Here is a 27,948-nt window from a genome sequence, read left to right on the forward strand (position 1 = left end):
TTTGGGATGTTTTACATCCCTTACAGTCAGTTTCTGTAGAAATAAACCTCTTTTTCGTCGGAACACAGATCTATGAACTATTCTGAACTTCGATATTCTTTAGTGGAACATATAGAGCGCACACCTACATTCACATAATACAAACGAGACACCTACATCACCTGAACAACCATAAGTCATATCAAACGCATATAGTGTCTTCTGTCATCTGAACAAATAACACTAAACACACTAAACAGATGACACTCCTGACTCATTTTAAAAAGTGAAATGCACTGTTAGCTACACCGTTAAAGTCAACATAATACAGCATTCACAACCCATTCTATTTCCCATATACTTCCTCCTGGACATCCTGTACAAGAATCATTAACTTATTAACTTTTAGATTATATTAAGATTTTCTGGCATTAAATCACTATTATTGACTGTTGGTAAGATTTTAGAAAGGCTGCATTAACTAAATGCTACTTGGCTGTTGGACAGTACAGTAATTTTTAACGACAACTGAAACCATTATAAATCATTTTCAATAATCAAAAAAAAAAATTACATGAAAAACTTACACTTAAAAAATTTACAGGAAAATTAGCAACCTTGGCAACCATGTAAAATGAGTTGAAGTTGAAGTACAAAAATGACTAAAACTAAACTAACTGAAAATTTTTAAATAAACAATAAATTGAAGCTTTCTAAAAATATTAAAATAAACATATAAATGACTAAAATTTACATAAAAATAAAATAAATCTATATAAAAATGACTAAAACTAAAAGTGAAATACATATAAATCAAAGCTTTATAAAAAGATTTAAAATGACTAAAACTGAAATAAAAATCTATTAAAGCTATATAAAAATATACAACAATGAAAACTAATAAAAATGACTAAAACTACTCAGCACTTACACATCTAGAGAAAAAATACTCATACGTCAGAATGCTGTTTATAGACTTCAGTTCAGCATTTGACACAATCATCCCTCAACAGCTCATCCACAAACTGGTCCAGCTGGGGCTCAAGACTTCGCTGTGCAACTGGCTGTAAGACTTTCTGACTGGAAGACCTCAGGTAGTACGGGTCGGCAGCAACACAACCATCACACTGAACACTGGGGCCCCCCAAGGATTTGTGCTGAGCCCCCTCCTCTTCACTCTGCAGACCCACGACTGCACACCGTCACACAACTCCAACCTCTTCATTAAGTTTGCGGATGACATGACTGTGGTGGGTCTCATTAGCAACAGAGATGAGACAAACTACAGGAGCGAGGTGAACCACCTGGCTGGGTGGTGCAGTGACAACAATCTCTCTCTGAACGTGGAGAAGATGAAGGAGATTGTTGTTGACTTCAGGAGGAGCGCACACTCAACATCTCTGACCATCAACGGTCAGTCAGTCTCTATCGAGAGCAACAACCAACAAGTTCCTGGGTGTGCACATCACAGAGGACCTCTCCTGGACTGAAAACACTGCAGCCTTGGCCAAGAAAGCACAGCAGCGTCTCTACTTCCTCCACAAACTGAGAAGAGCTAGAGCCCCGGCCCCCATCATGTGCACCTTCTACAGAGGCACCATCGAGAGCATTCAGACGAACTGCATCACTAACACACTGGGACATGCACCAGACACTTTGTACAGCATTGGTCTGCTCTCAACCTCCTTCAGCAGTTAACTGACCTCATTCAACCACCTCTTCTGTAAGTTTAAATAAAGAACTGCTCTCTGAGATTTTTGACACTTTAATCAGACTGAATTAGCCCTTTTGCACTACAGTCATTATATCTGCACTGTTTACGTTACTGGTTTGCACTCTATCTACCATGTACCTTGTGCTGCTTTACTTATCTTTCTTTTTTACATGACCTATTTGTATATTTGTGCATTTTTATTTTATTATCTGTATTTAATGTTCTACTGTTAGTGTTATCTGCATGCACCAAGGGTCTGAGAGTAACGCAATTTCAATTCTCTGTATGTGTGCTGTACATGTGGAAGAATTGACAATAAAGCAGACTTGACTTGACTACTGCTGAAATAAAAATCTATTAACTATATAGAAATGTATATTTAAAAAAATCATAAAAATGACAATTACGTAACAATACCTAAAACAAAACCTAAAATGAAAACTGAAAATATAAAAATAAAAGCTAATTCAAAATATTTAAAAAATGCTATAATAGTATATAAATACATACACTGGTATTAGTTAACATGAACAAATGGCTACATGATCTCAGTGACGTCAGTCAAAAACTTTACAGTCGGCATGGTAAAATGATGATCAAAAACAGCAAAGACAAAAGCTATTTTCTTTGGAATGACGTGCACCAATGAACATGTCCAAAGATTGATTTCTTGTTGACTTTAAATGATTGTATGTAACTTCTGAAGATGTGTATAACTTGCGTATCAATCTCTGCCGCTGTCTGTTTGCCTAGTCTTATCCTTATAACTAACTTTCCCACCAACTGACCGAACAACCTTCTACTCTGCTTCTCCCAAACGTTGCGAGCAAATCTGCGAGCCATATGTGCGCAACATGACCACCGACTGTTTGACAGCACGCTGTTGTTTTTAATCTTAAACCCTCTCGTTCAGAAAGTCTGAAGTGCAATGGCTTTGTGGCGTGTGTCGTAATAAGATAAACTCCAACCAAGAAGAGGTGTGGTGGGCTGAGAGCACCGAGCCTGATAACTGCGAGTGCGGTTTTTCTCTCACACCTGAGCGCTCATACAAGTTGTGGCTCTTTGTTCCTCCTCTGATATGTTTGTGCGTGTGGGTGCACAGAGCTGTTTTGCAAATGGAAAACCTGCAACTATAGAAAGCAAACATTTCCTCTCTTTCTGTATTTTTTCAGCCTGGGGATGCCATGTTCAGAGACACCCAGCATCGCCCACGCAGACGCACACATGCACGCACACGCGCACCAAGCCACATGTGAGGAAGATGTGCAGCAGCAGCGGAGGCGCGGACGAGAGTATCCCTCTGAACTGGATGTTCTCTGCGGTGAGGAGAAACTCCACACGTCACGGCGCTCTCATTTTGTTTTCACTCATATCTAGAGCTTGTTGTTTATTTTTCTCTCCCCTACAACCACATAAATCGCTTCTGAAACTCGTCGATGCAGTTTTGATGCGCTTGAAGGAGCGCAACTGTTTAACACTGATAAATAATTACAGGGAATTGTTTTGATCTGTTACCACCGATGCATCGCATCTAAATTTCACATGAATTTGCCACGACATTCACACACAGATTTTTTTTAACATCCCACCTGTGACTGTAGCGTACTGCAATGACGAGCCCCAGCTGTAGAGAAAACACACTATGTAAAGGTGATTTTTACAAAAACAAGTTAATAAGACAGTGCTACTGGATGTAATTAATAATTAAAGCTGCAGATCACCCTAAAAATGATCATTTACTTATCCTCATGCTGTTAAAAACCTGTATGACCTGTATGATGTAAGTTTCTTCTGTGAAACACAAAATGAGATATTAAGCAGAATGACCAAGCGGCTCTTATAACCATATTAGCATTAAGCTCTTTATATACAGTTGGAAATATAAGTATATCCAGCTTTATCTGCATACATACAGTACACTCATGTAAAGCGATATATATACACTATATAGCAAATCTTAACTACCTTTTTTCTTTTTTTTGTCACAAAATGTTATTGTTTGAGTCTTTTGGATATATAATTACGTCCAACCTTATCTGCATACATACAGAATACTTGCATAGGGTGATAAATCTATATAGCAAATCTCAACTGCTTGATTGCTTGTATCGTCTCAAAATGTAAACTATATTATCGTCCAGATCTGATCTGATAAATGTAATTATAAGGCATGAAGATATTAAGATATTGTAAATATTAACATCATGATTTTCAGAAAAGCTGCTTTAAAACAATGTGTACTGAGAAAAAAAGTGTAAATCAAATAAAACAAAGTCATACAGGTGAGAGAGTAAACTGAACAATCCTTTAATTTATTTAATTAACTGGAATAAAATAAAGTTAATAATAAATAGTTTAAAGTTAATTAGAAAGTTTAGTTTCTGTTTAAGTTTTAAGATTTTTAACTAACATTAAACAGCCAGACAAAAACAAAAATACTAATTTAAAACATTTTTAAATAAATTTAAACATTAATTTAGCCACACAAAAAGTTAAAATATAAAAATAAATGTCAAATCAATGGAAATATAAAAAACTAATAAAAATAACAAAGGCACATAATAAAATTTCTAAAATTAAAATGAAAACTGAAAATATAAAAATAAATGTCAAAATATCACTAAAATAGTATAAATAATACTAAAATAACACCATATTACACTTGAGAAATAATTGCATGTCTCCCTCTTGTGGTGAAGCTGAAGCATCACTGACTTTACTGCATCACCCAGAGATGCAAGCTTGTGATGGTGCATAATAATCATGTTTCCAGAGTAATAACACTGATTACTGTTGTGTTAAATGTGAGTGGAGGTGAGTAGAAACCTTCATGGCAGCCATGGCTTGTACAGTGAGACCCAGGCGGGTGGGCGTCAGGGCAGCGAGCATGGCATTGAAGCGACTGCTTTTACTGAGGACAGGAGATGAGTACAAACCATCAGCTGATACTGAACCAAACCTGCAACACACAAGTACAATGAGCTGTGAGAGACATGCATTCCCTCCTACATACAATAAAAACTACAAAATAAAACACACACACACACACACATATATAAAAAAAAAAAAAAAAAAAACACACACACACACACTGCTCGTTCAAAAAAAAAGTCACACACTCTAATATTTCGTTGGACTGCCTTTAGCTTTGATTATGGCACGCATTCGCAGTGGCATCATTTCGATAAGCTTCTTCAATGTCACAACATTTATTCCTGTCCAGAGTTGCATTAATTTTTCGCCATATATATATATATATATATATATACACATGTATATATGTGTTTTCTGATAATGTTGACAAAAAACAAATTTTAATTTTTAATGTTTTAATTAACCTCTGAGAATCATCTTACCATCCAATAAATAAATAATAATACATAACCAAATAGAAATTAAAAATGTATTACATTTTAGATTAAAAAAAATAATAATAATAGCAAAATATTTAGATGTTGTTTAAATATTTTAAAGAATTATTTAAATAATCACTATTTAATTAATTTGATTTCTGTTGACATCAATGAATTTAAATTATTTTTTCCAGTCATTCATAATTAATGGATAAGGACTTTTAAAATGAATAATCATTTAATAATAAGCATAAAAATCTCGACTATAAAATATTTAAAAATGTAAAAAAAAATTATATAAAAATAAACAACCAAACAAAAGTAGATTCCCTATAGAAATGTCCATGATATTTCAAGATTTTATTCATTTCAATTTGGATTGGTTTGGAAATCACAATTTTATCACTTTAACTGATATTTTCTGGTTTTTCATGATTGTGGGAATTCCTAATATAATCTCACGAATCAGTTCGATGCCTAGTCCGTTAACTCACTTTCTCAGCAGATTTTCCCGTGGTATCCGGACGTTATTAAATATCAAAATGCCATTATCAACCCCATGCAGACCTGTGTAAAAACACATAGAAAGTAAAACAGTCAAGACTTGAAATCATTATCGAGGAGGGCTGTATTGAAAAATAGTGTTATTGCATTACCTTCCTTGTGCTTCATGTCAGTGGTCGTCACTCCTGGCCACATGACTCCATTCTGATCACGGATTGGTACAATAAAGCAGTGGGGACCTGAGACAGACATCTTCTCAATAAGAAGCATGATTTAGGTGGTGTTCATATCCATACAAGTTATGTGCTAAAGTTTATCACATGGGTTAATGATCAATCGGTGCATAATACATGTCTCAAATAAGCATGTTTATGCTTTCCAAACATTTTTAGATTACACCAAAATTTTCACACATGTTCACATATACAATTTAAATCAGTGGGTACATGTCTAAAAGAGCACAAATGAGTTGTTAGAAACATGCCAGATATGATGAACTAATGTGCAGACAGGCTTATGATGATAATTCAGTACGTAAAGTCGGTATAAACAGCCGTTGCATCAGTCTTACCCTGAGATTCTCCATTTATAATGAGCTGAGCAAACACAGCAGCATAGTGTCCTTTCATTGCATTCCCGATGTACATTTTCTGAGCATCTTCGGAAGGTGTGTGAATAATAAACTCCTGCAAAACCACCATCAGAAACATTTAAACTCAACTCTGTCTGTTTCGCAATAATTCAAGTGTGGATATGAGTCACAAAAGTTTAAGATCTCCAGTGAACAACAGTTTCAATTCGAATTCAATTTACTCTTTAACCGTTTTGGAGCTTAATTGTATAAATGTCAGCTGTATTTTATTAAATAAGTAAGGATGAATGTCAAAAGGGGTTTACAACATAAGTTGCAGACGCCAGAATTTATATTTTTGGGTAAACTATTCCTCCAAAATTCGTATTGAAATCACTGTTGATCCCAGATAGTCCTGTAGACTTGGGAATCACCTGTGTGGATTGATTGTATCGGGCCTCAGTGATAATGCCTCGAACGTTGCTACCGTGGCCCCTCTCAGTCATCGCAAACATCCCTGTAAACTGTAACTCCTGCAATTAAACACAAAACTGTATAGGGCATGTTGCATTGACATTAAAGGAATAGCATCCATGATGTTGATGAGTTTGTTTCTTTATCAGAACAGATTTGGAGAAATGTAGCATAGCATCACTTGCTAACCAATGGATGCTTCGCAGTGAATGGGTGCCATCAGAATGAGAGTCCAAACAGCTGATAAAAACATCACAATAATCCACAAGTAATCCACAGCACTCCAGTCCATCAGTTAATGTCTTGTGAAGTGAAAAGCTGTGTGTTTGTAAGAACCAAATCCATCGTTAAGACGTTAATCATGGATTATGGACTTGTTATTATGGATCAAAGTATTATAGCCAAAAGCAAAGGATTGAAGTTAAAACGTCTTAACCAGGGATTTGTTTCTTACAAACACGCAGCTTTTGGCTTCACAAGTCATTAATTGATGGACTGGAGTGGTGTGGATTATTGTGATGTTTTTATCAGCTGTTTGGACTCTCATTCTGACGGCACCCACTCACTGCTGAGCATCCACTGGTGAGCAAGTGATGCAATGCTAAAATCATCCAAATCCGATGAAGAAATAAAAATCTTAGATGGCCTGAGGGTGAGGAAGTATTCAGCCAATTTTAATTTTTGTGTAAACTATACCTTTAAATCAATAATTTCAGCCATTGTTGCAATAAACAAACACACGTGCAAACTCATGAAGATCAAAATGACCAGGACTTTGACTTGCAAACATTTTTGTGCACATCTGTTGAGAGTGTTTCAAAGTCTGGAGCGCACAGAATTTACTCATGACTTACTGAAACAGGGAGATACCATTTCATCTTCTGCTCTGGACTGCCTAGATTATTGACAGCACCTCCGTACAGTCCACACACAACACCGAACTGCGGGTTACAGCAGAGAGTGCAGTGTGACTATTCAAATGTGGAATAAATGCAAATGTGTAGTGTCATGCATGCCAACACCACATGCAAATGCCTTGAGAACCGCTCAGAATTCAGTTACAGTGTAAACAACAGCAACCTGAAACGTTAGAAAACCTGTCAAAGCTGATTTCAGTGTAATTACCTTTATTATGAAGCAGCTGGAATTTTAGAATACACCGTCATAATAATTTTACAAGAAAATATTTCAGTTTTTCTACTTCAAATTTTCAAGTACAATTCAATACGTTACTTGCCATTTCTTTGTAACCGTTTGTGAAATTTACTAGCAATTTCTGAGTGAAAATTATTTCTACGCCATTTCTGTCAGTGTATTGCTCAAAATGGACAAACCTTGACTCCTGTGGCCATGTCAGCAGAGCAGATCATCTCAGTGATGCCTAAACTCTTGTTTATGAAGCCTTTTTGCTTCTCTTTTAGCTAAACAAAGGCAAATAATATATTTTCAATATGCATTACACTAAGAAAAACAACAACATTGTACTGCCTGCATGTTTTTGATGCAGTGGGTTTTATGATATCATGGCAAAACCACATTTTCTGTCTCATGTACCATGGTAAAACCGTGCTTTAGGACTTCTACCAATGATGTCCTGTGAATTTAAGTAATATATCCAAGTGTAATCATTTTTACCATATGACAACATAGCTTTATCATGATATCACCATAGTACTTTTTGAATGCGTAATGAAGAGGTGCAGAAGACTCTCTCTCTCTCTCTCTCTCTCTCTCTCTCTCTCTCTCTCTCTCTCTCTCTCTCTCTCTCTCTCTCTCTCTGTGTGTGTGTTGTTTACCTGATTTCGAAGGTGTTCTTTCATGAAAGGCAGTCTTAACAAGTGATAGAGTCTCTCTGCAGTCAGGTCTCTGCTCTGATCCAGAGTCAGTTCATAACTGCAAGAGAACACAGCGAATGCTTGTAAATCCAAATGAAGCACAAAATGGATTTAAATCTATTAAATCTTAGCGAAATGTGCACAGCCTCCATCGTGTGTCTGGAAGAGGTGACAGTATGTTTCCTTTCATTAACTCCCGTGAATCAGTCTTTAAGGAAACACGGCTTACCTACCTGCTGGATTGAAACAGTTCACACTCTGAAATCGCGTCACGAAAAGCATCCTTAATCTCCCAGAATTCTCCATCTAGATATCTGGCAAAGCTGCTGGACTGTATCTGATCCATGGATGATAACAACATGACTTGAGTTCCGCGTGTTTTCACTTTCACTGTAACTGTTGCAACTGTAACAGTCCACTTCCGCGTTTGGATGACGTCACCGCGTTGCGCAGCAACACGGCCAATACACGTGTTTAATTCTGATTGTTAGATGGATAGCATACATTTGCACTCATTTATGAACTGTAAAATAAATAATAACACTAATATAATAACAGTAAAATAATAACAATAGAGACTTTTAAAGTTGAAATCTTTGCGGAATATTAATAATGCGATGTAAAAACGTTCTTTTGGATATTTGTTGAAGAGTGAATGCCGATTTATGCATTGTAGCTATATCTCGCCCGGCCTTTAATATCAAAATAATCATAAATTACAAGAACGCATATGATAGGAAGTTTCATTTTAAATGTTGAATTCCAAAAAAAAATTGTGGTTACGAAATCTTTAAAGTAAAATTATAACATATAGATGCTGATGATAAAAAAAGCTATTTTCGTAAAAAAAAAAAAAAAATGTAAAAAAAAAAGTTTTTTATTTCCTTTAAAAAGTGTTTTTTTTCCCCTTTTTTGCCAAACAAATAAACAATAAATAAATAAAACATAGCAATAAAACATAATAATAATACAAATGTGCATCATAGAAAAATGTGGAGTAAAAACTTTTTTATCCTTTGTGTATCTTGCTCTTGAATATCAAAACAGTAATAAATTACAAGAAATCATATGAGAGGATATGCTTCATTTTTGAGTTTATGAAATTTTTATAAACTCTGTGGCCTATTGGTTAGAGATTTGGACTTGTAACCCGAAGGTCGCAGGTTCGAGTCTCGGTGCTGGCAGGAGTTGTAGGTGGGAGGGAGTGAATGAACAGCGCTCTGTTCCACCCTCAATACTCATGGCTGAAGTGTCCTTGAGAAAGGCACTGAACCCCCAGTTGCTCCCCGGGCACTGGATATAGCTGCCCACTGCTCCGGGTGTGTGTTCACGGTGTGTGTGTGTTCACTGCTGTGTGTGTGCACTTGGATGGGTTAAATGCAGAGCACCAATTCCGAGTATGGCCTACCATACTTGGCCAATTTAATAAAAAAAAGTCAAAGGGTTATATTATTAGAAGACTGTAAAATGATAACATATAACAGTCAGCAATGAAGGCATTATGATTACATGGAATGAGAGAAGTGGCCTACAGCTCTACTGAATTTCATTATGTCCTATCAAGGTTAGATTGCTCCTCCCATTCTTATCAATGGCACAGCCAGGCGCCGGAGCAGACGCAAGCAGACACTAATAAACTACTGGCTGCTTTGCACAGGTCAGCGTGGCCTTAAAAAACATAACCAATTACTGTCTATATGTAAATGTTATATATGACATATATTACCCCATATCATCAGTGATATTGTCATATGTTACTCTAATGCAATATATGTGTACATTCACATATGTGTACATTCTTTGTGTAGATGAAGATATACAGTAAGTTTATAACATATAAAATCCCCACAGTACAATTGGTATATGAATATCTGTGTGATCTACGTGATTTTTATATGGTATTTTATGTAGCAAATATGTCAACTATGTACTGTATATTTTATTTACATACGCTGCTTTATTAAAACAACATATATACAAAAAATATGTGTGTGTGTGTGTGTGTGTTTTAGCTTGATATTTTCTTATAATATCAACATGTATTGATAGGTTTTAGAATGTATATGTCATCTATCTATCTATCTATCTATCTATCTATCTATCTATCTATCTATCTATCTATCTATGTCTGTCTCTCTATCTATCTATGTCTGTCTTTCTATTCTGTAGCCTATATTTTGACCTGACCTAACCTGACTTCTTAAAATAACTTTTTATGACTAATTGTGATGACGTCATGTTGATTCCATATATATATATATATGTGTGTGTGTATGTGTTATGTATGTATGTATGTATGTATATATATATATATATATGTATATATTATATATATATATATATATATATATATATATATATATATATATATATATATATATATGTAGCCTATATTATATATATATATATATATATATATGCTTGATTCTTTGTTGTTTACATGTATGTCTGTCTATACAGTGTGTGTGTGTGTGTGTGTGTGTGTGTGTGTGTGTGTGTGTGTGTCTGTTTGGTGAGTTTGACGGGCCACACGCAGCGCGTTCATTGTTATTTCTGATATGACTCAAGACATACCGTTTATCTGTGAGCTCTTCTCCCAGACCTGATTCCGTGAAAGGACTGTTAGCAAGTAGCTGCTGCACTATCAGAAAAGAAGCTATAAATCAATCGCCTAACTAACTCATCAAAATGTAAGCAACTCGAGGAGTCGGCCAATCGCGTTTATTTCCCATCAGTCTCCAGCGCGCACTCACTCGATCTCCAGTCAGGAGCCCGGCGAGAGCAAAGTGGATTTCACTGCTTTAAAAAAGGTGAAGACAATACGGGACAATGCTGAGATCTCTCTTGCTTCTTGTTTCTCCTCTGCTGATGTCTTTCTGCGGCGGTGTGTGTTTCGTGTGTCCGGAGATCTGCCGCTGTTCTCAGAAGAGCATCACCTGTAACAGCGCGACGGAAAGCCTGAAGAGCAGAACTCACAGCAGACTGTAAGCGCACTGCATCTCACACACAACTAAACATTAAAGACATATTGTACTGCATTCATTTATTAGGACGTGTGCTTTTGGTTCCACTTTACATTTCAGTGTCACTGTAAAAAAAAAAAAAAAGGAAAAATAAATGGAGTAGCCTACGTTTTTAATTTTGAAAGATTATTGGAGTAGCCTACGTTTTGAAATTAAAAGAAAATACTTCTACTTCAAAATTTCACGTTTAAGTCAAAGTGTTACTTTGTCCTTTCTTTGCAATTGGTTTTGAAGCTTACTAGCGATTTCTGAGTGAAAATTGTTTCCACACCATCTTTTTTCCATCGATCTACTGTATATAGGATACCGGGGCAAGTTGTCACATGGGGTATATATAACATAATTACATTTTCCATATAAGTCAGGTTGGGGCAGGTTGTCACATACGCTTAATATGCTGTAATCTTCTACAACTCATCAGTAAAAACAAAGGCTTAATATTTATGTACTGTACAGTATGTACATTTTACACTTTTGAAGTTTTTTGCTGAAAAGCCAATATTTAGTTAATGCATTAATAATTATAATGTATTAAAATAATTCTTAATACATTATTAATATAGACTTGAAATGGAAGACGGTTTTTCTTCACTTTATTACTACAGTTTCATATTTCAAATGAATTCTCCAATCAGAATCAATAAACAGCTTGTTCTCATTATGACATCTTAGCCCATGTAATGTGACAACATGCCCCGCTGTGGTCAAAATGAGTTGCATTTGGACAGTGATGGTGGAAACGTTAGATGGGTTTTTATAATCATTACTTGACGGTTCGTTTCTGCATCAGAAATTGACTTTTAACCATGAAACCCACCTTGAGACACATTCATGGAGTAAAACATAAGAAGAAAATTACATTTACCCATAACAAGATCACATCATTCCTATAAGTATCATTATGCTCATCACTTGTCAATGGATAAGAAACTATTTATATTTTACTATTTAATACATTATATATATATATATATATATATATATATATATATATATATATATATATATATATATATATACTGTATGAAGTATTAATAATAAACAACAATAATGATACTTTATAATTTAAATTATTTAAATAATTGTGTGTGTATATGTGTTGTTTATTGCCGTTTATATGCAACTGCACATCAGGTACAGTATACGTGATGTTCATTCGTAATCATTAATTAGTTAATTAGTATTATTACTTAGACATTTTTGCTGATTCATAAAACTAATAGGGACTGTGTGAATTAATGCTGAATAGTCTGTTGACAGTGATTCACTTTGATAATGAACCTCTTGAATATCATGTACCTGAACACATAAAACACATCTGACACACCCAAGTCGTCAGCTTAATTATTTCATAATAATGCTTGTATTACAGTACAGAATGTTAATTTGGAAAAAGAGGGCAGCTGAAAGGAGGTACAGTATGTCATTTTGTTTTAATGTGTGAATTGGAAGGCCATTCCCTCTTCTCAGGGATTGTATGTCTGTATTCAGTTTATTCTCTTCTCAGTGCATTTTTAAAGACTCATGCAAATCTAACAACAAACACGTACTGTAGCAACAACAACCCAAAAGAGACACTGGACGTGCTTATCTGTGGCTCCATTTCATAACATCCCAAATGCATTTGTAGTCTAAACACATGTGTCCCATTCAGTTATCTGAATAGTGAATAAACAGTTATCTATATTTACTCATTTAATATCTGCAAAATGTACAAATTTGTAAATACAGTCCACACAGAATACATTTTACTGAAAATAACTTGCCATTGTTTTGCCATTAAGCCATTGTTTTGGCTGACGAATTGTAAGAAAAAAAATTGCAATATTGCAAGAAAAAATATTTCAGTGTAACTTTGCTTTCCATTTATTACTTAAAATACTTTTTCGATACCACAGCAAAAACTACTAGCCTAACTAAGAAAGTTTGAACATAATTAAAGACAAGTGAAGAGCCAGTAAAAAATAAGAACAAATTATATAATACTACTAATAATGAAATAATAAGTCTAATTACATTTTAATATTTTAACTATTATTATTATTTTAATTTCCATTATTCTTCCAGTCACTGTATAAGAAACAATTTAATTTTTAACTGTTTTAATATATATATATATTAAACCATGGTTACATGCGTAACCTGAGACGTTCCCCTTCTAGGGACTCAAGCTGCATCCTCTAGCGAACACTTTGGGGAACTGAATGCCCACTCAGCCATGCCACTGTGCATGCCTGTTCACCTGGTGAGAGAACGCCAAGGGAAGCGACAGACATACACCGAACTTTCACTCAGAAAGGGAGCAAGCCACTGACACCTGGGACAACTACATAACTCGGGAAAAATGGGGAACCTAGCCAGTCTGGAAGGACATCCCATTAACCAAGCTAAGAACTCAGCTAACCTCAGAAGGCTATGTTACAATGACCCAAAGCAGCATGCAAGGCCCATGCGGAGGGTTTACTAAAAAAAAACATAGAGGGGGGGGGGCAGCCCACCAGCCCACCAGCCCAGCCCTACTACCTGACTAAGCTTAAGGGATAAGATATAGGAAGTAGACCATCTTTTATAAACCCTGAGGGGAGATGACTAGAAGAGGCTCAGGGTCTGCCTACTTGAAAAAAACTAATAAGGGGAGCAGCCCGAAAACAGACTACTTGAAAAAAGCACTCGTCTAATCTGCCACGGGCGGGCATCTGCCTTTATGTGAACAGACTAAATCAAGCCTTTTAGTGGTGTGTGCCATTACTCCCAACATTTCCCCGGGGCTGGAGTTAGGTTGGGAGGATTCAGTGCTCACACTTTCATCGCCATCGCCAACCACATCCATGCCCTGAGCCCAATATAACACTATAACAGAGATACCATAAAACAAAAGAAAAAGAACATCTATGATGCCGACCACCACACCATCCAGCATCACACGCTTTGAAAAGGTCTATACCCTTTTCACACTTTTCTGCAAGCTCAACGTGTGAACGCAGTGATCAGAGTCTTCACTGTGCCTCAGCAGCAGTGGGACCCGAACCGCAAGACGCAGAGAAGAGGGACAAAAGCGAATGGAGCTTTCTCATTGAAGTTCTCACTATGAGCTCTTTTTGATCCCTCGAGCACTGAACATGCAAGCTCTCCACCAAGACACATAACTCATAGATCGAGTGCATCCTCGGGTGTCAGAAACCTCAGACACAGAGGCACAGACACGGAGGCATGGGGAAGTCGTGGCCTAATGGTTAGAGAGTTTGTCTCCTAACCCTAAGGATGTGGGTTCAAGTCTCCGGCCGGCAATACCACGACTGAGGTGCCCTTGAGCAAGTCACCGAACACCCAACTGCTCCCCGGGCGCCGCAGCATAAATGGCTGCCCACTGCTGTGTGCACTTTGGATGGGTTAAATGCAGAGCACGAATTCTGAGTATGGGTCACCATACTTGGCTGTATGTCACGTCACACACTTTCTAAAATGCTCACCTGCCTTGGTTTCTCCACAACACCTTCACACGCACTGTCAAACAAACGGCTCCTGAAGACAACAAAAGTTGGTGATGTGTTCCGCAGGTGCCCTCTTATACTTTTGGGTGCCCGTCTGTGATGTCATGGGCTACGTGGAGTTGTTTAATACGTGCTTCAGAAACCGGTCCTGCTGGCTTGAGGACATAGAAGGGTAACAGTATTTTCATCCTAGATTTTCCAGCTAATGCATGGTCTAAAGTAAAAAAAGGCCTCTACCAAAATGCAGATTGACTCTTAACTGAAAACTGAAACTTAACTTTTCTATCTCCTGCCAGTTTGTTAGCATGATCACAATAACCTGTTAGTTTACTTTTGCTCTGAATACATTAACAGGCCTGTTAGAAGCTGTTAGTCCTGCTAAGCAGCAGCGGTGATGCAATATATGCTTCTCATTATAGTCCTGCTTACGCATGACACCTCTACCTTTTTGGAAAAAAGCAATTGGGGAGTTGTTGACATGTGGCAAGCTTGTGAAAAGTACTATCCAAAAAAGATGGGTCAAGTAGTTTTGTCTGACTAACGGGTCTCTCGTTTCGGCTTGCCATTGCGCCCGCTGAGCTGATTGTGTTAAGAGAGTCTGTGTTTTATGTCCTTGAGGCCTTGAAATCATCTTCTTCCTCTAGTGAAACCTTGAGCCCTGATAAGAGTTATGTGCAATCAAGGGCATGAGATAAATGAATAATGTCCTTGAAAATAAGTAAAAGCTCTCCAAACTGTAATCACCCAACTGCTTGTCTTTTTTTTTTTTTTTTTTTTTTTTGATGTTTTGTAAATTGTTAAAATGTTTTTAATTCCAATGCGGTTGAAACAAATATGTAGCAAATATCATTAACACAGTTTCTGTTCATGTTTTCTACAGATTTTCACAATTTTGATAAATAATAATAATAATAATAATAATTCGTTTTATTGTAATACTACTAAATTTTTTATTTTTTTTTTAACAAATTTAAATAATTTAAAGGGGTCATATGATGCGATTTCAAATTTTCCTTTCTCTTTGGAGTGTTACAAGCTCTTGGTGAATAAAGAAGATCTGTGAAGTTGCAAAGTTTAAAGTCTCAAATCCAAAGAGATATTCTTTATAAAAGTTAAGACTCGTCCACGCCCCCTTGAAACGGCTCGTTCTAACACGCCTCCACATCTCTACGTCAGTATATTGGAAGATTTGTTATTTTATACACCAAATACACAAAATAATGTTCTTTTTAGCAGCATCATATGACCCCTTTAATAATAATATAAAAGTATTTAGACTTTCCTTAGAAAATACCACCATATATTTAGCAAAATAAATAAATAAGAAGAATTAATAAAAAAAAAAAAAAAAAAATCATACTTTTTTTTAGCACTTAGACATGATTTGAGGCGTCTGTATGCATGTCCAGACACATTTCTAGTAGCTTACACAACCTCCCTTTAAAGATCCAACCCTTAGATGAGCTCAGCACAGCAGAGGGTAGGAAATATGACAGCCTCCACTCCAACCGAGAGGCTTCACGAGCGCTAACAAGAGCCGGGCAGTTACTCCACACTCACATCATTAGACCTGCACTGTAAGAGATGAATCAAGCAGCGCTTCACAATTACAAACTCTGAGAGCACGGTGACCCTCTCTCAAAAACAAACCTAAGTGATAATTATCAGAGTGCAAAGTCTCCAAACTCTTAATTTAAACATGGCCCAGACATACGAGACATAATGTGATGTAATTACTAGCAATTTTCATCCTTATTTTTAGCAGTGCATTGGAAAATTTGATTGTTGTTTGAAATTAAAGGTGTAATGAATGTTATTTGTTAAATATTTACGGTACCTTTGGAATTATTGCTGTAATATCTGAATTTGATTCTTTGTGGGATTTTGAGAAATTTAGCATTACATCACTTGCTCAGGAATGGATCCTCTGCAGTGAATGGGTGCCGTCAGAATGAGAGTCCAAACAGCTTATAAAAACATCACAATAGTCCACAAGTAATCTACACCACTCCGGACTATCAATTAAAATCTTGTCAAGTGAAAAGCTGCATGTTTGGAAAAAACAAATCCATCATTAAGATGTTTTTAACTTTAAACTATTGCTTCTGGCCAAAATACCAGTCCATAATCCATAATAACGCTTGAAAAAGTTCATCCCCTGTTGTCCTCTCACATCAAAGTCTTGTAAACAGTGCTTGATTCATGCTTTTCAGACACAATATTATAGAGGATTCATATTTTAGCTGGAAACAATAGTTTGGACTTAAAAAGTATTAATGGTGAATTTGTTTCTTACAAGCGCACAGCTTTTGACTTCACAAGTCATTAACTGTTGGACTGGAGTGGTGTGGATTACTTGAGGATTATTGTGATGTTTTTATCAGCTGTTTGGACTCTCATTCTGACGGCACCCATTCACTGCAGAGCATCCATTGGTGAGCTAGTGCTGCAATGCTACATTTCTACAAATCTGTTCCGAAGTTTCAAATAAGGATATGGCAGGAATAGTAAGAATAATACACAGTTGTATACTATTCTGAATAATATGATTTTACGTGGTTTAAGTGCTAAAAGAATGAAGGTCAATTGTCTGTTCGTTTCAGATTTGTGGTCCTTGCTGGATGAGCTTTTATCTGCTTTTTCTCAGGATAGAAGTGCTTTGCTGACGTACAACTTCCTTGAGGCTTATCCAACCTTTCAGTTTATGCCAATTTTCCACCGAATAACCAAGTTTATTAATTTTGTCCAATATGCATGAATATTCTGTTCTGAATGGTTGTTAATGTGTTGCTATATGGTTGCAAAAGGGTTTTTTGAAATTTAATTCATCCTGTGCATCTCAATTTCAGAGTTTTAAACTACATCTCACTGAAAACCATCAGCACTCACAGTTTTGATGGCCTGAAGGGAGTAAAAAGAATGTGAGTAGTCACTGTTTTTAAAAAATATGACAACAGATAACCAGATGTTTAGCATGTCTAGTGAAGGGTAATGCCATCCATCATCACTCCTGTTCAAGCCGGCAGACTCATTTCCACATCATCTGATCTGTGAAGAAAATCGAAGAAGCTTTCAATGCCAATTTTCTTTGAAGCCTTTAGAAAAAGAAAAAAAGCTCAGGACATCCAAGTTAGGAGGAACAGTCTGAACATTTGCACAGAATAGATTCTTTTTTGGCCTGAACAGGGGGCATTAAAAGGAGAAGCATTTTGTCTATGACAGTTTTAATATCACAATTAGAATCCAGTGGATTTTGAGAAGAATCTTACTTTCAGTTGTCCAAAAAGAAGCATCTCTTTCCTTCGAAATGGCTTCAAATAAGACGTGTTTGGATTATATGGGCTACTTTGAAAAATTCAAATGGAACTAACCTTTATAAACGTCTTTAAAATGTAAAATGCAGAACTTTATAAAGCAACCACAACATAAACATAAACCTGAATTAGAATGTGCAAGAATGCAATGTGACATGTTTATATAAATGACCATAACAGATGATGGTGAAGCTGTTTTTCTTTTGTTAATAAGTAGCTGATGCAAAAGTATTTTGGCCAAATGTACTGCTTCAGTAATTGTCTGTTTTTGCTTTTTGTCATTTATGAGAACATTTTATGAACAAGAAACATGGCTAAAAAAATCACTGTTTTAAATAAAAACGAGACAGAGTTACAGACAGATTAGCAGGTGCTTCACAATTTTTCTCATTCAGGGAAACGTAATCTCATTAGTATTCGTAAGTATTTGTATGTGAAGTAGCACATGTACCATTCAGAGTTTATGGGATATTAAATATTTATGGGAGTTTATGGGATATTAAATTCTTAGTTTGTTTTTAATGTACTAATAAATGAGATACAGTAAATGGCAATGACATAAATTAAATTTTTAACAGCATCATATTTGTTTAATGCATGCATTAAGTGTAATTCAGCATTACAACAATTATGTTGTAAATTCTTTGATTTCTAAAGACTGGACAGAAATATTTAGATTATTCACAAACACACATTAACAAAAATCTCTCAAAGTTTCTCCATCATTTACATCATATTAATGAGAGTCACGATATTTCAGAAACAAATTCCAGTTCCAGCTGGTTTTATACTTCCGCTGCTGTCAGTCAGTGCATTAATATTGTATATTTTAAATGACATTCAAATGTACATAGACAGTTTAAGCTCCATCTATCAAAGTTTATATGCCATGAATTCAAATTTAACCTGTACTTTCTACATTCCTGTTGTCATTGTGTTTATGGGACATGTTACCTAATATTTTTCTTGTTCTTGTTTTTGGATCCAGAGAAATCGCCCAGAGCATATCAGTGGAAACCATAGAGACGGAAGCATTTAACAATCTTCTGAATGTCTCAGAGATGTAAGCAACCACTCAAGGAAGAATGAAAGTGATTCACGGATCATTTAATGACTGTATTTAATTGCTTGTCGTAATTAAAACAGACTGGAACAGAAAGTTCTTTTCACAAATATGTCTCATTTGTTTGTGATTTCTCGTGTCCCAGCTCAATCCAGAACACACGGAGCCTCGTTCACATTCACAAACGGGCGTTCAACCACCTTCCCAAGCTGAGATATCTGTAAGCAGTTCATCCCCAAGCTCTGCCTTTCTACACAAATTACATTTTAATTGATATTTACCAGAAATCAATATTCATTTAAATCAAATATCAACTTCTCAGACATTGTTAAGCTTTCTTTATTAAGATCTCTGCTGTTAAAATCTTTAAAGTTTCCATTTGTTCTGTAATAATATCATTGATATCTAGAAAAAACAACTTTTGCTTTTATTTTCTACAGGTTGTTTTATAAATAAAAAATTTTTTGTACATTTTAGGAATACTGTGACTCATATATGCATATATGACAAATATATACAACTGAGATATCATAGATAAACTGAGATCAATTGATCTTGTTTATGTTTTTCTTTTTTCTACTGGTTGTTATCCATATTTGATGTATTTCAGTAGTAGCATTTTTTTAAAATCTAAAAGAATATTTTTTAAAAGTATAAAAAAGGTATATATGTATGTCATTTTATGTTTCTATATTTTCTATATTTATTGTTTTTATATATTTTTATATTTATAGTTTATATATAAAATTGTAATTACATAAAGAATGTTATATATGAGATTATAAATAATTTTTGGGTAACTTTTAGGAATGCTGTGACTTTCACACACACACACAAACACACACACACACACATGTATATATATTCTCAAAATATGAATGTAGTATAACAGGCTTCAACCTCTAAGTGTTTTGTTGGTTCTATTTTCTTGTATCAGCAAAAGTCCTATTGTTTTGTGTGTGTGTGTGTGTGTGTGTGTGTCTACAGGAGCATTTCCAACACCGGCATAGGTGTATTCCCTGACCTGACCTCTATCTTCTCCCTGGAGTCTGATTTCATTCTGTGAGTTTTACCCTGCAGCTGTTATGTCTGTGTGAGAGATGAGATACGTGAGATTGAATGATGGAAAGTAATAGTGAAGCTGTAATGCGGGCATGCTACTGTCTTTTATCTTTCTCGAGCTGACAGAAAATGGTGTGTTATGAAAGATATACAGATATACGCACTCTATGAGAGCTGTGAGCCAGAACACTGGCTGAGAAGAGCACAGGTGTATTAGATTAGGAGACTTGGTCCGTGAGATTTATCTTGTCAGCAAAAGGACTTATTGTTTCAATTACTAAAGTGGTTTTGTTCTTTTTTAGGTATATTTGTGATAATCTCAACCTGCGTTCAGTCCCAACAAATGCTTTCATTGGATTGACAAGTGAATTCACAACAATGCAAGTATCTCACAATATGTTCAGATCAGGAATTCTACAAATTTTTATTTATATTTCAATAATTTCAGAATACATTCACGTGTTCACAGTTCTCTAATGTTAGTAACAGGTTACATGTCATCCAGGTTTATTACCGTTCACAAGTTTAGGGTCAGTAAGGTTTTCTTTTTTTATTTAAGAAATTAATACTTTTGTTCAGCAAAGACACATTAAAATGATCAAGAGTCAATAAAGTCATTTCAAATGGAACAAAATATTTCAATTGTAAATTAATGCTGTTCGCAGTCTTCACAAACAATATTAATCAGCACAACTGTTTTCAACATTGATAATAATAAGAAATATTTATTAAAGAGCAAATCAGCATATCAGAATGATTTCTGAAGGATCACGTGACGCTGAAGACTGGAGTAATGGTGCTGAAAATTCAGCATTGCATCACAGGAATAAATTACATTTTAATATATATTCAAATGGAAAACACCCATTTTAAATTGTAATAATATTTCATAATATTTTCTGCTTAAACATAAATTAAACCCCAAACTGGGACATTGACATTGAAGGATATGTATTCCTCACAATATTCACATTAACAATTGATCAATATAGGTTTTTAAGTGGCCAATTAATCTGTTATAATGTATATGTCAAAGGGATCAAATCATTACTTTTCTTTTTGCCTTAAATTAGTTTGTATGACCATTGTCCACCCTCTCTGACCCTAAAAAAATAAATGGGCCATTTTGCTGCTATGCATTAAAATCAACTATGTAAGAAGCCCCCTTGAAATGAATGCAGCTCTTTTGCAGCTCTTATTTCTGAGTTGTGGATTTGCTTTTTGATCAAGTTCGGTTTTTAACTGCCTCATCCTTTAATAGCAGCCTTTTTGCATTACATTGTGACAGATCCATAAAACAATCACTCCTCAAACTATTAAGATCAGTTTGAAACAATCAGTCCATGCACAAGTTTGAAATGATCTTAAATTTTGCATTTTTAGTTTCAATAAATTACTCCCCATGATATGACCCCTATAATAAACAAGTTAAACAAAACCAGAAGTACTACAGTATATTGGTGTTTTAAAGAGTATTGCACAAAAGCAAGAAAGAGCCAAATCAATTTTATGGGATTACAATCTTTATGCAGTCAAATAATTGTCAGTTTTCCTATGCTTGCATTTAAAGACTGACATCATCCAAAGATCATACAATCCTTCTCAATAGTGACACTGAAACACATTTTAGGCTCAACATTATGCATTGTGAAAAATTAGTACTCCAAATAAAGTTTAATTCTAATTTTTATATTAGTGAGTCTTGTGCGATATGTCAGCAAATATGGTTTTTATATGTATAGTTTTTAAATGTATTTTAAATATATAATTTTTATTATGTGCTAATTATATTTGCCCCCCCCCCCCCCCCTTTTGTGTCTTCTCAGGAATCTCTTTAACAATGGATTTCAAGAAATAGAAAGCCATGCCTTCAATGGAACTAAAATAGATAAACTGTAAATATTGACAAATTATGGATACACTAATCTCCTTTCAGTTCTGCTTTACTTCTACAGTTTTGTGCTTTACACTGTAAAAACAATATTTTTTGTTGTAAACAAAAGATTATTGTAGAAAATACTATTCTATACTATAATGCTACTATAATACTATATTATTTGTGAAATTTACTAGCAATTTCTGAGTGAAAATAGTTTCAAAGTAAATCCGACACTATCAGTGTAAAATCAGAGTATAATCTGTTTGTTTTGCAGGGTTCTAAAGAACAACAAAGAGCTGCGTGTGATTCATGAAGACGCTTTCAAAGGAGCGTTTGGCCCCACTATGCTGTAAGTGATATGACGCTGAAATACTGTTGTCAAGACTTTCCTTTTCTCTTGCTAATTGACTGTGAAGAGTTCATTTCGCCTTTCCTCTTCTCTGGACCGAGTGCTTTGTGTCGAGTCTTATCAGATGTCGGTGTGAATGACTAAAGATGGTGCATTACCTTACTCTGAACTAGAGTTTTACCACACGTGCTTTTAACTTTCAAGAAAACCTGAAGACCTTGCTTGGCTGGTTTGGGTGTGATTGATTGCAGGAGCACAAAGAAGCAGGACTGAGCACCTCCCAGGTGGTGTCCAGATTCACATATATAACTGAAAGTTTGTCATTCACTGATGATAGGAAGAGTACATGCTTAATGTGCATGTTTAATTTGGCAAATGGCTCAAGTTTATCATCTTGAAAATGGTGCATTTTTAGCAAAAGGAATTGCTCAGAAACTCAGAATTGTGAGAAAATTCAGAATCGCTGGATATAAATTCAGAACTGCAAGATTTTTATTTTTTAAATTCTGATATAAGAAGTCAAAATTGTGAAAAAAGTAAGAATTGCTATGTTAACTCAGAATTGTGAGAAATAAACTTGCATTTCTGAGAACTGTAAGATTTAAATGTAGAATTCCGAAAATAAGTATCATTTGTGAGATATAAACTCAGAATTGTAACATATAAACTAAGAATTCTGAAAATAAGTATGAATTGTGAGATATAAACTCATAGTTGTGAGATATACATTTGCAATTCTCAGAAATAAATCAGAATTGTGAGATGAATTCAGAATTGTGAGATATAATCTTGCATATAAACATCTTGAAAATGGTGCATTTTTAGATATAAAGTCAGAGTTGTGAGTAAATTCAGAACTGCGAAATATAAATTTGCAATTCTGAGAAAAAAAATCAGAATTGCTATGTTAACTCAGAATTGTGAGGAAAAAAAAGTCAAAATTGTGATATATAAACGAAAAAGTCAAAACTGCAAGATGTAAAAGTCTAAAGTCACAATCAAGCTTTCTTTATTCTAAGATTCCATAGAATTGGGACGCGCGCTACTCTTCTAAATGCAGCGTTTCACTCTCTGTTGTCCACCTCCAGGGATGTGTCATCCACGGCACTGGAGACGCTGCCCTCTCGTGGCCTGGAGTCTGTGCTGATGCTGGTGGCTCGTTCAGCGTTCACTCTGAAGAGACTTCCTCCTCTGAACGGACTGAAGAGCCTGAGAGAAGCGCAGCTCACGTATCCCAGCCACTGCTGCGCTCTGCTCAGCTGGGACTCCAACAGGTCAACACACAAATCAAAACGGGAATAAAATATAATTTCATCTTATTGGTTGTCATTTTTAATAAGAGCATCACTTCTCGCTGAATGAACGTCATAAAATCATTGACATAATGAGATTAAACATAGAGCTCCAATAAGATTTAAGCAGCAGAGATTTATTTTTAATATTATAATTATGTGTATTTTCTGGTTCTCATACAGGGAGGGATCTGTTATCACTGCATTAAAAAATGGATCATCAAACTGTGTTGACAATTCGCCAGCTAAGTAAGACTAAAGTTCTGTTTTCTGATTGCACAGCCCTGTACCTTGGGAAAAAATGCTGCTGATTTACAAAAAAAGGCCTAATAATACTTCATTTGATACTGTGTTTAAAAAATATATATATTAACAAAAAAACTTTCCATCATGTACAGTTTTTTTTTCAAAAACATTTCAAATTATACATATGTATCCACTTTAATGCACTTATAAAAAATAACAAAAGCACACACACATATATATATATATATATATATATATATATATATATATATATATATATATATAATGACAAGAGGAAGTGTTCAAAATGTATCATGTATCAATTAACTTGCATTCTGCAAAGAGTGGAAAAAGTGGAAATTTTACTGACCTACTGTATGCAATCCATATGAATTTCATAGCTCTTTGCTCTGGTTGTATATCAAAAATAGCCTAATTTGTTCCTGATTTTATTAATGTCAAAATATTTAAGATGAAACAAATGTTACAATGTTTCAGTGGCTTCACGTTCCAGAAGATTCTAAAAATGACATTAAGTACTGCATTATGTATTCTATGGTGTAATATAAGCTTAACCTCTCAGTGTTATTTAAGTATCGTTGATTTACTACTAAAGTTTTTTATTAATATTTTGAATTTTTAGAAAGTTTTGTTGTGTTTTTGTGATTTTATTAGTGTTTTTTACGTCTATATATTATTTAAGTTTTAGTTTAGCTATTTTAGTACTCCAAGTTAAACTAAACAAAAATGAAAGATGTAGCCTCAGCAACTAGCTAAAATAAAAAAAGTTTAAGTTTTAAATTTTTTTTATTAATATATTTTATTTTATTTCAGTCAGATTCTTCAGAGACCAGATCATCTGAGCTACGTAATCCATATAAATTTTATAGCTCTGTACTCCTGATGTATATTTTAGTCAAACATTCTAGAGATTTTGTTGTGTCTTTATCATTTTATTAGTTTTTTTTAATATGCCTATATAGCTTTTATTAATTTTTTAGAATGAAATTAATTTAGAATGAAAATGAGAAACGTTGCTTGGTAGCTATCTGAAATAAAATAAGCCTACAGTTTTTCATTTTGTATTTTATTTTAGGTAACGTCTATTTTATTTCAAGTTTTATTATGGTTTTAGCTTTATTTAACGATAATAGCCCCATATATACAACTACTTATTAAAAGTATTGTGTCATGTTTTTCACCATACTGTGACATGACTGTTTCTCATTCTCAGTCCATCTGACGTCGCCTCTGATGATTCTCTTACGCTGGATGGTCCTCTTGCATCTGACATTGTTGGATTCACATCAGCTGAGGACGTGTTTGGCAGCATGGACTTCTATTACCCAGAGCTGGACCTGTGTCAGCGCCGACCGGCCCTCCAGTGCAGCCCAGAGGCCGATGCCTTCAACCCCTGCGAGGACATTGCCGGATTCGGCTTCTTGCGGGTGGCTATTTGGTTCATCAACATTCTGGCCATCGTCGGCAACCTGACAGTGCTGCTTGTGTTATTTACCAGCCGCTGCAAACTGACCGTCCCCAAATTCGTCATGTGCCACCTGGCCTTCGCCGACCTCTGCATCGGCGTGTATCTGCTTATGATCGCCACCGTGGATCTCATGACACGAGGGCATTACAGCCAGCATGCTCGAGTGGCAAACTGGAGTGGGATGCGGGATCGCCGGTTTCTGTCCGTGTTTGGCGGCGAACTATCCGTTTATACTCTGTCTACCATAACCGTAGAGCCCTGGCACACGATCACACATGCTCTCCATCTGGAACGCTGTCTGGGATTGAGGCACGCTTCTTCGATAATGGTTGTCGGATGGGTGGTTTGCTTAGGAATGGCTCTCCTCCCCTTAATGGGCGTCAGCAGCTACAACAAAGTCAGCATGTGTTTGCCGATGGACATCGAGACGCCTTTATCCCAAGCCTACGTTATACTCCTCCTGCTGTTCAACGTCGGGGCTTTCCTGGTGATTTGCGGCTGCTACGTGTGCATTTACACCGCCGTTCGCAACCCCGAGTTCCCTGGACGCGCCGCCGACACCAAGATCGCCAAACGCATGGCTGTGCTGATCTTCACCGACTTTCTGTGCATGGCGCCCATTTCGTTTTTCGCCATCTCTGCGGCCTTCAAAGTCCCGCTCATCACGGTGACCAACTCTAAGATCCTCCTTGTGCTTTTCTACCCCATCAACTCGTGCGCAAACCCCTTCCTCTATGCCATCTTCACCAGGGCCTTCAGAAAGGATGCATACATCCTTCTGAGCTCCATGGGCTGCTGCGAGAGCAAAGCCAACTTGTACCGAATGAAGACGTACTGCTCGGAGAACGTCAACCGAAGCAAGAGCAGCTCCGGCTCCAATAAGAACTCCAAAGCTCCTCGCGCTGTTGTGTGGATGTCCAGCTTTCCTCACGTAACACCTCGACCACAGATGCAAAGGGTGTAGGGAAACGGACATTCAGACTCATTTAATTCCATTATTTTCTTGGTGTTCTGCCCTTGAACTTTGTTCAATCTTATCTGGGAAGATGATTTGGTTTTCAGAGGACAATGCAACTCATTTTCACTCTTATCTGTCAATGTATCGACTTATAATCCAGAAGACACATGAGTCTTTTGACAGAGAATCTAGAGGCTTATGATGCATCAAAAAGCAAAAAGCCACATTATGTGACAATCTCTACAAGATCTTTCTTATTTTACAGTGAGGTGGGAACATCAACAAGAGCATTTTATCCATTTGTTGCCTGAATTCAATCTGATTATTGTTTTACATAATTGCTGTAAAAAGTTTAATTTGTCAGTTTAAGGTCTTTTAATGTGGAAAAGAGTTTCCTTCTTTAAGGTATAGGCCTATATCTAAGTTATATAACTCAGCTAGTTGCTATCACTGATATTTGAAGAACGTGTTCCAGTCTGTTTTATATAGAACACTATGGAATAGCGCCACTTTGTGGACAAATTTCAAAACTAGGCCTATTGTTTTGAATATTACAAATGAAGGACGTTTTTTTTAGTTACTATGTAGTATTTGAGGTCTAATAAAATTCAAGCAAAACTTGTTTGTAGTCTGTTATTATGTACTTGAATTCCTAAACTAGACAACGTATTTTTGAATCTGCCTGGTAGGCTATGGAGGACTGAGAGTGCCACTTAAATATATAATGAAAAATCAATTTATTGATTTAATAATTCAAACATAAAAAATGTAAATAAATAAATCACTTTTTAAATTGACAAATTGATAGACATATTTAAATATGTTTATTTAATTCATGTTTTTTATTAAGTGAAAGTAATGTGACATACAGCCAAGTATGGTGACCCATACTCAGAATTCGTGCTCTGCATTTAACCCATCCAAAGTGCGCACACACACACACCGTGAACACACACACACACACTGTGAACACACACCCGGAGCAGTGGGCAGCCATTTATGCTGCGGCGCCGGGGAGCAGTTGGGGGTTCAGTGCCTTGCTCAAGGGCACCTTAATTTTTTTTTATTCATTTTTATTTTCAAACACATGTAATATTGCTCACTTTTTAGTAAGGCAATTTAATATATATATATATATATATATATATATATATATATATATATATATATATATATATAATATAGTATAATATATATATATATAAATTATTTTCATATCACACTGCTATGCTGATGACACTCATTCTCAAGAACTGGCTAAAAAACACATCTCTTCCATCTTTATTTGACCCTCTCTATTTATGATTCTATTCTTTATGTCTCTATATATATGATTATATATCTATATATAT

General features: G+C 35.5%; 2 protein-coding genes across 2 annotated transcripts in view; one reads left to right on the plus strand and one right to left on the minus strand.

The window, feature by feature from the left end:
- acoxl (acyl-CoA oxidase-like) overlaps positions 1-8,882 on the minus strand; it is a 31,637-nt gene extending 22,755 nt beyond the window's left edge. Inside the window, exons 1-10 of the mRNA XM_042769511.1 lie at positions 8,664-8,882; positions 8,392-8,488; positions 7,930-8,016; positions 7,450-7,536; positions 6,556-6,654; positions 6,122-6,236; positions 5,703-5,789; positions 5,541-5,613; positions 4,520-4,652; positions 3,283-3,317 (exon numbers count right to left, since the gene is read on the minus strand). Of these exons, the coding sequence (XP_042625445.1) occupies positions 3,283-3,317; positions 4,520-4,652; positions 5,541-5,613; positions 5,703-5,789; positions 6,122-6,236; positions 6,556-6,654; positions 7,450-7,536; positions 7,930-8,016; positions 8,392-8,488; positions 8,664-8,791 (941 nt within the window). The 5' untranslated portion in view covers positions 8,792-8,882. The remainder of the gene's footprint in view (positions 1-3,282; positions 3,318-4,519; positions 4,653-5,540; positions 5,614-5,702; positions 5,790-6,121; positions 6,237-6,555; positions 6,655-7,449; positions 7,537-7,929; positions 8,017-8,391; positions 8,489-8,663) is intronic.
- Positions 8,883-10,964: 2,082 nt separating this feature from the next.
- Positions 10,965-27,230, plus strand: lhcgr (luteinizing hormone/choriogonadotropin receptor). The gene is given in 13 exon segments (XM_042769512.1): positions 10,965-11,414; positions 17,794-17,865; positions 19,247-19,321; positions 19,467-19,541; positions 20,309-20,383; positions 20,686-20,763; positions 22,210-22,278; positions 22,537-22,611; positions 23,700-23,885; positions 24,087-24,152; positions 25,384-25,797; positions 25,799-25,836; positions 25,839-27,230. Coding segments are annotated over 13 exon segments (2,142 nt in total). The 5' UTR covers positions 10,965-11,259; the 3' UTR covers positions 26,603-27,230.
- Positions 27,231-27,948: the final 718 nt, after the last annotated feature.

This window comes from Cyprinus carpio, chromosome A13, assembly GCF_018340385.1.
Source record: "Cyprinus carpio isolate SPL01 chromosome A13, ASM1834038v1, whole genome shotgun sequence".
Classification (NCBI taxonomy): domain Eukaryota; kingdom Metazoa; phylum Chordata; class Actinopteri; order Cypriniformes; family Cyprinidae; genus Cyprinus; species Cyprinus carpio.